At 43.8% G+C, this 12,814-nt stretch overlaps 1 protein-coding gene across 3 annotated transcripts in view; it reads right to left on the bottom strand.

Annotated features, from left to right (window-relative positions):
* The window catches only part of LOC142592652 (protein NEDD1-like), a 137,605-nt gene that overhangs the window by 64,696 nt on the left and 60,095 nt on the right, over positions 1 to 12,814 (bottom strand). For all 3 annotated transcript variants that reach the window (XM_075704214.1, XM_075704216.1, XM_075704215.1), the window contains one exon: positions 7,946 to 8,051. In XM_075704214.1, coding sequence (XP_075560329.1) covers positions 7,946 to 8,051 — 106 coding nt within the window. The remainder of the gene's footprint in view (positions 1 to 7,945; positions 8,052 to 12,814) is intronic.

Raw genomic sequence — 12,814 nt, 5'->3', positions numbered from 1 at the left:
AGTGTAAATACAGCGTTTTTTTGAGCCTACGACACCGGACGAGGTTTACTCTGCTTTTATATTCTTAAAGAACAGTAAGGCACGTGACATCAATGGTCTCCAGATTGAACCAATTAAATTTGCAATAGCCTTGTTAGAGCCCGCTTTTACCCACGTGTTCAATGTTTGCTTGTGTACTGGTGTTTTCGCTAAAAAAAATGCAACAGGCAAAGGTTACTGCTCTGTTCAAATCAAGGTACAGAATTGACATGTCAAATTATCGGTCGGTGTCAGTGCTCCCTGTCATATCAAAAGGCTTAGAGAAGGTTATCTGTAAAAGGGTTATGTTGTTTTGTGAAAAATATCAATTATCTCCGCATCAATTTGGGTTTCGCAAGGGCCGATCGACTGAATCAGTTCTGTTAACACAGAAGGATTTAATCTTGAATGGCTATGAAGAAAAAAAAATTAACATTAGGCGTACTTATAGATTTTTCCAAAGCCTTTGACAGGATCAATCATATTAATCTACAAAAAAAGCTCAAACATTATCGATTCCGTGGATTACTCCTAGACATTCTGAAGTCGTACTTAACCCATAGGAAACAATGCGTTTACATCTCAGGAGAATACTCAGACCCTCTGAATTTAGAAGCTGGCATTCCCCGAGGGAGCATATTAGGACCTATACTGTTCAACATCTATAAAAATATTTTAACAAACATCAGTGACCTACCACACTATATAATATAAGCAGATGACACCAGTCTTTTCTTCCAATCATGCACTGCTGATAACTTATCCCAACTAGCAAACACCGTCCTTGATAAACTATATTTGTGGAGCAAAGCAAATTCTTTACAGATTACCTCTAAAAAAACTATAGCTGCTTTTTGCACCCGCCCCCAAAAAAATGTAAATCGTAGCCTAAACATATTCTGTTGTTCAGAACGAATTGATGTCATCGCGGACGTGAAAACACTGGGAGTGACTTTTGATCAGCATTTAAGGTGGGACAAACACGTAGAACGCGTGGCAACAAGTATGGCAAAAGCATGCGGTCCGCTTTGTAGGCTTGGAGATGTTCTTCCGTTAAAACTACGGCTATTGCTGTATAACACCATATTTATTTCTCATGCAAATTATTGTAGTCTTGTATGGGGGACAACGTCACAAAAGAATATTCAGACATTATCTCTTTTACAAAATAAAGCATTGCGCCATGTTGCTTGTATTTCTTATGGAAGTCATACAAGTACATTCTTTTCAAAGTTTCATGTTCTTCCATTTCATTACAATTATTAGTTTAATCTTGCTATGAAACATAATGGAAGCGTAAAACGAGACCACACAGGAGTTACTGATCTTTGCAATCTAAGCAAACCTCATCCCCTCAAATACGACATTTGGGAGCGAAAAACTTGGGTCGTGCCTTTTTCACGAACTAAACATGGAAAGGACAGACTACTGGCCGAATATCGGTATTACTGAACAATCTTGAAAAAGAAAACATGGCTCTTAGGACTGTTTCACATTGAATTTTGAAAGAATATTTGTATTTGCATTTCCTTTTATTAGTTGTAGCTTAAGAATGGAATTATTTTGTATTTGTTGTGTATGTGAAAGTGCTTTTATATATTATGTACCTGGAAAAGTGTATTGTTTCATCACGTTACATAAATCTAATTTTCTGTTAAGAGAAGGCGTGTATTGCTGGTAAAAAACAATGTTGGTTATAGTGTGTTTTCAAAAACACATGTTATCATGCCCTTAGAAATGTTTTTCAAAATATATTTTATGTAACGGTGTATTGTTCCGTGAGAAGTGTCCACAAACTGTCTGTTGCCAAATACTGTAGGGGCAGGGGCCTTTGTCAAGCCGCTTAAAATAGTGGCTTTTTGCTCCTGTCCTAGCATTTGTACATTTAAAGATGAATGCTGAAATAAAGGAATGGAATGGAAAGCCAGTCTGCACCACGTAGCATGACCAGAATAGAGCATATGAACGTGAGCACGCACTCAAGCCCTGTTGTGCACAAAACAAATGCTGCGCATAAACACTACAGTTGCATGTAGCTGTAGTGTGCTATGTAGCGAAGATACCGCAGCTACTGCTGTGTGCCACGACGAGTCCGGTGGGTGAGCGCACTGCTGCTTGCTGAGGACAACCGCATTTGGCTTACGTTTGGCACATTGTAGGCACCATAATCGGAAGTAGTAGTCTCTACTTCACAGTTCAAATCAAATTTGAACTGCACACCACATTGACGTTCAGTAGGCAGAACGGTGTTGGTACACCCCACTCTGCCATAGCGTTCACAGTGCAAGGAGCGGAAGCACCGTGAAGGTGGTGGGTGATTGCTAATAACTCCGCTTATGCTGAACACATTGAAGTACTTTTTGCGGCAAAGTATTTCTTAGCCTATTTTAACTTCAAATACATTCTTCCACTCCCAATGTAAAGAGGCCCTGAACCACTTTTTATCGGAGGGTGATGCTAGATGGAGGTGTCCCTTTAGTTTGGCCTTTCTGTGGAAGAAAGAGAAGTTCCAACTTCTCCTTTGAGCATTGTAACCCACTTGCATTAGCATATTGCTGTACTGCTGTGGTGGCCTGCCGGTGAGCGTCTTCTTGCACTCCCACAGATCCTTCCATAGTCCAGATGGTCATGTCATCGGTGTGCAATGCGTGCTTGATACCATAGATTACAACAAGTGTAGGCTTAAGTCCCATCACTGTGATGTTACAGTGTAGATCTCTCATAACGTAAGTTGTGGCAGTTGTGAAAATACGCACCATAAGCGGTATGCATTATAACCAACCATTGTGTTTTTAGGCTCCTGTGCATGCAAACGGGCAACCTACCTTGCACATTTCACACACACACACACACACACACACACACACACACACACACACACACACACACACACACACACACACACACACACACACACACACACACACACACACACACACACACACACACACACACACACACACACACACACACACACACACACACAAAAAAAAATGAACGCAACAGAGCACGAACGATCACTTTTTTCACAAGCACCTTATCAGCTGAAGAATCCTGCGATTTTTTACTGTCTTGTGTTTTTTTATGGCACTGCAAATTATTTCATATTTGACAAAAGTTGCACACTGAAGCAATTTGTCGCTCAAATTGTTGAGAGTGCAGTAGATTTTTGCTTTGCTCAGACATTCAAGGGCCTCTATACCCAGCATATCCGGTATGGGGTCTTCATCACCGTCGGACTAGTTTTCGCTCGCAAGCTTCATACTACTGCGCACCACTGCGACAACTGCATCATCCATGCTCGCTTCCTCACAAATAACTAGCTCACACATAAGCATAAACAGTCTTCAAAGCTGCCTGTTGCGGACCCCAAGTTGCTGTCGATGAGGCTGGACCACACATCATCGGCACTGACTGTCATCAACACAGTCACTCTGCTCATCGACTTCCGAAGCCTCGGCATTAAGCATTAAAGCCAGCCATGTGAAAGCACTTGCTTATTGTTGTGGCTTTCACTTGCCACCATGAACCGATAACCATGTCGATTGTGTCCCTTACATTCACCTTAAGGGGCTCGTGCTACTGCATGTTGAGAAATACCCTCTCGCAATTGCATTTTTTATGGAGTGCCTTTACAGTGGCGATGACGCCTTGCTCAAGGAGCTGTGTCTTAGCAGTGGTGCTACATACATTCACAGCATCGTCTCTAAACTTAAGAGCCCAGACTTCGATGGACAAGTCGTTCCCTTCTAGACTCACCACATGAATATACAGCTCATTCCACGATGGTTTTCGAAACACTGGATCCATTAATCATGGCCTAAAGGAGTACCAAGGAACCTAGCTTTCTGCTAATGCATGGGGTCACTTACTGAAATGTTTTGAGCCCTCACTTCTCGGAACCATCTAAAAAATGCTTCGTTCGCATCCATGCACAAATTCTCTTTCGTAACAGAAGAATCTTGTTAAAGCTGCTGCCGCACCTACTCACAGTTCTTTTAAATAGTCTGTATGGTGGTGCTGAATATGTTATACTTTGCTGCCACCGATGCTTTCTTGATCCCGTTCTCGATGTCATTTACCACACACTCCTTGGTTTCCAGCGATAAAGTATGCTGCTTTTTGACACTGATTGGAGACAGACACCATGCCAACAGAAGCCTAAAAACACAATGTGCCACAAACAAAACGCAACAAAGAGACTGTCGGGACAACAAGAACAAAGCAGGCCCAACAATTGCATTCTTGCTTCTACCCCGCATTCCTTGCAGCACAAGCCTGGATTGGATGCTGCCACCATGACCTACACCTCTGCCCCTTCTCCCTCCTCCCACTGTATTTTTTGCTTTACTTCTCGCCGCTGGTCTCTGCAGCCTCCGTGTGTACTTTCTCTGCCGGTACAAAGCCCAGGGTGTCTACCAAGTTGACATTTCTGAATTCCCCGAGTTTTCCAGGTTTTCCCTCAGTGCCTCTGCAAAATTCCCTGAGTGATGGAGAACTATGTTTTATGTCAAGACAGGCTGAAACCATGTCACCTGATGCTGTCACCCTCTAATAAGCATATGAAAAAATTTAAGAAAAAACGAGTTAATCCAATTTGAATACTAAGGAGTAATGTTTAGGTTATTCAAAAAGAGAATAGAAGGGAGAGGTTAGTAAAATGCACAGCAAATAAAATGTCTTCAAAAGAAATTGCAAATTGAGTCGGACATTCTCAAATACGAATTAAAAGGAGATGGGATGCAAACATAAGCAAAAATTTTCGAGCATGAGCTATTTCTATCAACTATTAGCATGCTCAGTGGTATGAGGCCCAAAATTTGTCACAACTGAGATTCTCTTAACAGCTCGTAAGAAAACTTCAACTGTCCTGACATACTCTCAGCTTGCGCACGACGCCTCAGTGTTGTGTTTGACTGCTTTAAAGTTTATTTTGGTTTGGATGAGAGACACACGCATCTCAGCATAGCCAACACTGTGTTTTGAGCTCAAGCTCCTTCAAAACAGCAGCAGCACGCTTCCTTTCTCATTCATTCCTCAGTGCGTAGGTGCTTTCTGTTCTTGTCTTCCTTCCACCACTCGTTCGCCCCACGGACCATTTGAAGCACCTTCTTGGTCAGTTGCACAATTCACATCCGATTCTTCGAACCCCCTAGGGGCCGCGAAAACATCCGAAAAATCGGCCAGTTGAAAAAAATAAATGCATGTCATTTACTGCCCTCAAGGGCTCAAATTGCCACAGGCAAATTTGAAAATGCTCTGAAGGCCTGTCGGTACACATATTAGGCATATCGGTGCTTGTACTGCGACAGAAAATACCAGGTGCACACATTTATAATTAAGGAATACATACTGTGTAGCCCCTTCCCACGCTTGTTATGCTTCACTAATACTTTTGTAAATGCTTCACCAAGTAACACTTTTGTACATAGGCGAAGCTGACTTTCGGAAACCGGCATTATACAACACACCGTGCTTTCCAAGCTTCTAAGCCAATCGCGAGGACCACAAAGGCGGAGTCCGTGCCATTGCTGACAGCAGAGAATTCTTTCAATAAGCAACATGACACCCAACAGCAAGAAGTCTCATAGCGAACGTCGAAGCAGCTATGCCTAGCGTAGCCGCAGTGGTGGCTACGGCTGCCAGCAGATATGCGGCGAGAGCATCAGTTCGAGGCAGCGAGGTAATCAAAATGGCAGTGGTGATGACTTTGGTTAATGCAGTTTCGGACCTGCGGTCACAGCAAAATGTCCAGAAAATCGGACGGCGACGAAATCTTGCGTCCGAAATTTCAGACGTTCCGATACATTGACTCTATGGGTGTGTGGTAGTGCCGCGAAGCTGCCCAAATTACCGGGAATCCGGAACGACGGACGTTGGCTGGGCGTTGGGGGTCAAAGACGATTGATTACAATTCCTGTCTGTTACTCGAGTCAGCATTACCGCGACTTTCGACCTTTTCAATAAAATTGCAGCTAATTTTTCCTGATAGAGGCACAAGTTCCCCGAGTTTTTCTAGACTACTCAAAACCCTTGAGAATTCCCAGTTTTCCCGGTTGGTAGACACCCTGAAAGCCGGACTGCTCTCTCCTCGCATGCTGGTACATGCACAGAGAGTCCAGTCTAGCCATGGTAGTGCTAGTTATGGCAGTGCTAGTGATGCTGCTGCAGGGAAAGTACAGACAAGGCACAACACTATGTTTGCAGTTCAAAGCAGAACTTCTGCTGTCACTGCTCTAGACTTGAGGTTTCATATTGCCTGCTCGACTTGGCATGGCTGGCTTGATGGCATGGCTGGCTTGATGGCTCGTCGGCACTGATGCCATCTCGGCGCGGCTGCCACCGTGGTCGCGTAGCATTAGCTGTTTGGGAATGTGTGCAGTGCATTCAAAAACATGAAAACCTTTCATGCAGTATGGACTCTGCTTAGAGGTGAAAAATCACTAAAAGAATGAACCACTGCCGGGATTAATCAATTTTAGCCAATACTTCTACATTTTCATATACAGTTAAGCCTCAATATAACGAAGTCAGTAAAATCAGCAATTTGCTTCGTTCTGTCTAAATTTCGTTTTATTGAAATTTGACTTTTTCTGCAAATAAGTACACTCGCCAATCGATTTTCCTTACAAGGAAGGGGCCACAGAATCTTTTCCGAATTATCTGGCAATCCGAAAAAGAAAGTGAATGAGAAAACAATTTATTTTGATGAATTTCAAAGTCATAGACAAATGATAGTTTCATGCCACATGGACAATATCTTCACATCAGCAGTACGAATTAAACAAAGCCAGCCACGCTTTCACGTGCACTCCGTCCCCACAGCTGATAGCGTTGCCCACATTGGGACAATGCTACCATGAAAAGCGCCGGCAGCGGGGAGCGAATGCTTCGTCTGCCTCTCACTCTAACGAGTCACCGAAACTAGAGATTAGGCAACCTCCAATACTAAAAGCACAGTAAAACAGCTTACATGGAGCCACGCCATCTTGGCACACCCACTCTTTGCACGTGCAGCAAGATTACCTCTAAAGCAGCGTGGGCGGCTGCATATGCACTCACAACTGTGCATAGCCTTGGGCCAAGATGTGCACCAACTTACCCCCCACTCCGCTGACCCCCCTCGTGTGCACTTGATCACGTTACCTCTCTTTGCACAGGAAGGTAGCACTCATGAAGCCAACATCTTTATTGTCTCACCCTTGCACACTTTCACTTGCACCTAAAGCATAAAGTGAGCGGGCCACGATAGGATCTTATCGCACTTGGACTTGGAACATGATGCGGCTGCACTTCGGCAGTCGCTCCTGTTGTGGGGCGTGCGATTTGAGGTGCATTTGCAAGCAGCCATTTGGAATTCAATCATTTGACCATCTGTGTCCAGAGAAGTTTCCATTTATTCTCTCGGCATTTCTTTGCGGTGGCAGTAAAATTTCATTATATTGAAATCGTGTACAAACACTGTTATACTGAGGTTCTAAATACATGGCATTTTAGGGACAAGTTATAAAAATTTTAGTACTTTGTTGTATTGAGAATTTCATTATATTGAAGTTCGTTATATCTAGGCTTAACTTTATAAACTACCAACACTCTTGTCTCCAATACACTACACCATTGGCGAAGGCGTGGCCAAGGCGATAGTATCGCCAAAGTGGACTGTTTCCTCATACGGCCCCTGGTCAGATATTTTGAATGGAGGCCCCAGAGGACCACTGGACAAACAAGCGCCCTTCTGAAGAAAAAAAAACATGTAGTGTCAGTGGTACCAATACTTCTCACTTCTGTAAAATAAATAGCTCATTGTATGGAAGTGAAATTCGTTGTATACTCATGAGCCCCTCATTTACTCATTTCAAGAGTCGGGAGGTATGCTTCTGTTCAGACACTGTCAATATGCTTCATGCAGTGCATGCATTCCACTCACCAGAGCCCAGGGAAAACCGGACTGGAAGTTCACGCTGCGATTGAACACTGCTGGCAGCAGATACACCTTTTCCATTGGCAGCACTGGCACTCACAAACGCCATCATCTGCATGCAAACAGCAGCACTGTATGTTGAAACATTGTGTGTGACTGGGCTAGTCAGTAATTCATTGTTAATCCTTTGAGGGTCGAATTATTTTGAAAAAAACTTTCCCAGGTGGTCAAATTACTTTATTGCTGATCTTGAATCTACAGAATGTATAAAGTTGGGAATAAATAGTAAAAAAAATTAGGAACAGTATTTTGGTGTCGGCATCACTCGGAACTGCAAAATATTCAATAGTATTTCAGAGTGTGGTACTCGTTGAAACACGGGTCTACGCACAGTGCAGTCTACGCAGTCTGCACACCTAAAATGCGGGTCTGTTCTCCTCTTGGAGCGACGAGTTGCGTTGTCACACACAACATATTCTCTGCGTGCGGCTGCCTTGGGCAGAGGTCTGAGGCACCCTCTCTCGTAAGCACATTGCCGCAGATAGCAAGAATACCTCGTGAGTGGCGGTGATAAACAAGCTAAGAGCAGTACCAATCAAGATAGAAATCAACTTTGCTGCCTCTGCAAGAGTGGCGACAAAGAGAAAAATCACGTTTCGCGCGCCTCCGTTGCAATCACGCGGTGAAACCGAAACCGAAAAGGGGTGTTGCCGCAGTCTGCACGACGAGCTGAAGCTAGAAATCAGTTTTTATCTCTGCAAGAAGGTAGTGCAAATTTCAAATGCTTCTTGTAAGTCCTAAGAGGTGACAGCACCTCCCAGTAAGCACGCATCATTATGGCGCGAAATTTCAAATGGAGGGTCGAAACCGTACCCGTATGGCAAAGACCTTGCGGGAAAGAAAACCACTGCTGTACATATACGGTAAAAACCTTCAAGGGGTTAAAAATAGTGCAACAGAGGACAGAAAGAAAGAACAGACAAACAGCACCATTTAATTACCTCCCATGCTACAGCATTAACAGTCGCTCATAAGAGTGCTCTGGCAATTGTAACAAAGGTAATAAGGATGCTTCATCAACCAATCATTGGCATTGTATGCCATTTCGTACATATGTTACTGACAATATGACGGCTACAGAAACCTCCCTACTCTCGTTCTTGACCAAAAAATATATGTCACACATATGCAAGAGAGATAACAGGCATGCATATGTGATTCGACAAATCGAAGAGGCACTGGGCCTCATCGACTGCCATGAAGTTGGAAATTATCGAGATGAAAAAAAATTTGGCATTGCCACAGCATATGGCCTGACATTAAGGAAACGATCCAAAACTGCTTCCGTTGTGCTGGTTTCAGCAGTCCTGGTTAAAGTGAAAAGTGTTCAGACTTTTGCAACAACACCATCGAAGCCAACAAAGCCGTCGCCAGTTTCCACAAAGTTTGGAGCGACTTTTTAGCATTTCAAGAAGCTGTTGGCAGGGCCACAGTCTACACGTTTGTGTCTTCAGACGAAGATGCCGAACGGGGACTTCACCGCCAACATGAATGAGGACATGAGTGAAGGGAACAGTGAGGACAAGCATCCTACGCCCACCAACTCGAATGCGATGCATGTGCTCACCCTGAACTGGCGAGAATGTGGAAGGCTGCAGCCTCAGCAGCTCCAAGTCCTTGGACAATGTGTAAAAATGGGTACTCTTCCAGGGAACGAAGATATTTAAGCAGAAGATTCGGGACTATTTCGTGCCACAGTAAACCGAAAGCAAGTCCATTTCATCAATAAAGTTCTGTTGTAAATGGTATGTGCGTTTAGGTCGTCCAATTTTTTGGGATGTTTATATCGAATTATGCACTATATAGAACCGGTAGGCATTTTTTTGTGAGTTAGGTATAACCAAGTACGACTGAATTTTCATTGGTGCTTTTGCTTTGATGGAATATCTGAGAATGCAAAATTGTGCACATAGCACTTGAAGGGATTAAACATACAAATTTCACCCCAAGAGGCAGTGTTTCAAGGCATTTTCTTTTTTTCAGTTTGCTAAGGACATAAATATCAATTATTCTGAAAGTATGTAGTTGCATCAAAGGCAACAAGTACTGACATAACCAAATAAAGTATAATCAAAGTCCCTCAAGGTGCAAACCAAGAAAAATACCAGTATGGCTCGATTGCATTCCAGTTCAGTTCTGGTTTGGCAAAATTAATGCTTAGAATGGCTCACAAACTGGTTTAGCACATTGAACTTATTGGCCCATAGCAACACGCTGTACAGTGTTAACTTGTCTGCACGGCAAATCAGGAGGTTTCGTTAGGAGGAGAACTGAACTTTCTGGCACATGGGAGACAGCAATCAATGTTTTTACATGAATATTTGTTTCATGTTCTACAGCTAGCCACACACAAAATACAGCCATTTAGGTAGTGGCATTGCAAACGTATGCCACACATGGTGAGGCACCTCGGTGTGTCCCCATTCCTGCGTTCCCCCTTTCTCACCTTTCTTACACTTAATTTGAGAAAATTGCACTTTTTTAGCACGCTTTCTTTGAAATTGCGAGGAAAATTGAGCTTCTGGAGGTGCCATTACACCACAGATCGCTGATCCAGCTTTCCGCTGATATAGTGCTGTCATTGGAGACATTGCTGATTCAGACAGCCACAACACTGCATTTCTCGACGCAGAACTAAGAACAACAAAAGCGAGCCCGAAAAGGGAAGTAAGCTTAGCAATTCATTACTGCAGCCACATGGTGCACAGGGAGCACTCCTATTTGTCTACATGAATTTGAACTAACTCGCACACCTGTTTCATGCACATTGTCGTAACAGCGAGTTGCCTTCTTCACAGGTTCCTATAGGCAAACATTTCACGATAGGCCTGGCTATGTCGAGTTTCTTGCATTGCTGCGTCCTAGTTGCTGCCTGATGGTGACAAGGACACAATTTGTGCAAGAAAAGGGAATCTCTTCTGTGTCGAAGCTACTTCGTATCGCGTGATCTGGCAGTTGCAAAGGCAACAAAGTTTTCATGGAATACAGAGGAAGTGAATGCCAATCGATCTTGCTGACATGGCAAGACTGGCTGGCCTGTGATTGTCGGCTCTTGATAAAGTTGCAAGGTATTGAAAACGGCCAATAAGTTGCATGATGCTCCACGAAGCAAAAGCTTTCCTGTTTTGGAAAGGAGGGGGGGGGGGGGAGTAAAGGCGGAGTGACGTCGGTCACCTTGGCAAAAGGAATGCGAACTGCGCATCAGCGTGGCCGCTCTGCTGGCCTAACACCCCCCAGCCTGTGTCACACTACCGGTCTACCGATGCCGGCTCTGCTGCAGATTGCACAGCGGCTCAGTTGTTCATATGATCTGCCACAGTGCGAAAATCAGTTTGCAACATTCAATATTTACTGCACTGCAAGCTAACGGACGTGGGCCTGGATTTTTAAAAATTTGTATCATCCCGAAATTCATACCAGGTGTGATCGTAGCATGGAGATACATTAATTACAACTGCAAACTTCTAGTCTGGCAAAGGAAGAAGCCAGAAATTGAAATTTTGCTCAGTTTTCTTCTTCATAGTTTTTTTAACAATAAACAAGGACATTTTGTGATCAATACCAAATGGTCTTTAGTATGCATCTGCACATGATGCCAAGTCTTTCGCTGACTAAGCGCTGACAAAAAGTCCAAATACACACATTGTACTCAAGGAATGATTTGTAGAAAGCAACGAGCACGGTCTCTAGGTGCAAAATTTACATTGAACTATGAGACAACTAAAGCAGATTCCCGTGCTGTTTACAGCAGTGGTCAACACACACTGAGAAGATGACGGCATTCAGGAGCAAATGCAGTTTTATGGTTACATGAAGCCATGCCACCGAACAGTTTTCCCGTTTTCCCTCCTTGAGGATGGCAGTCTTTTTTGCTCTCTGTGTTTTACAATTTATTTGTTAACAATGATGAGCTGACCTAAGGGCCAAATTGGGAGCGTCAACAGAAACAACTGGACGGAGCCCCTCAAGCAACATTGCAGTAGCAGAACCCAAGAGGGATGGCCAAATCAGAAGTGAAAGCGCCTCAGACAAGGTTTCCGTAGTTACCAGTACATACCTGTCCTTTATCCCCATTCCTACAGACAATGCAGCTCATTAAGTCATAATTCGCTAGTGGGGTGTACCGACTGAAGTGATTATTTTGAAGAATCACTTATGTACAACCGGGTATACTGTTAGATCGAACACACGAGCGCGTGGCTTATGCTCCACGCAGTGCCATGTATGGGAAGCGGCAAAAACCAAGCGCATGCACGAAACAGCGCAGGGGCGGCGCACGCCATGCATCGTGCGCTACCGTACAGCCCCTTCACTTTGCTTGCTCGTGGCCGCCCTGCAGTGCAGTCCCACGTCAAGAGGATCCGCTTCAAGGAGAAACATTTAATTCCACGCACTGCTACCAGTGAGACGCAGAAAGCACATACTGATACTCCCTTCTACTGCAGTGGTGCAGAATGTGAATAAGCAGTGGCAGAACTGTTTCGGGGAACAGTATTTTTGGACACGCCAAAAGAACGTTGTGCTGCACCTAGCGCAAGCATTCCGCAGATAAGCCATTTACAACACCGCCCGTAACTGCAAATTCTATACGTATTTGCCTACATACGTTAGTGTCACTCCTTCATTACTATTTTGGAAGAAAAGAGCAATACTTTCGAATGACTATATACTTGTTCACATTTCCTGATTCATCAACAGTAGCGTTACATGGAGTTTCGCATCTTTTAGCAACTCAACAAAGTGAGTGTGTCATAGCCAGACATCACTGAAACATGTCCTGCACAACAGTGCCAAACAAACTGTCGTGTGACTCGT

The sequence above is a fragment of the Dermacentor variabilis genome, chromosome 9, assembly GCF_050947875.1.
Source record: "Dermacentor variabilis isolate Ectoservices chromosome 9, ASM5094787v1, whole genome shotgun sequence".
NCBI lineage: Eukaryota > Metazoa > Arthropoda > Arachnida > Ixodida > Ixodidae > Dermacentor > Dermacentor variabilis.
Note: the sequence above shows the minus strand (reverse complement) of the source record. Positions and strands in the feature narration are given on the sequence as shown.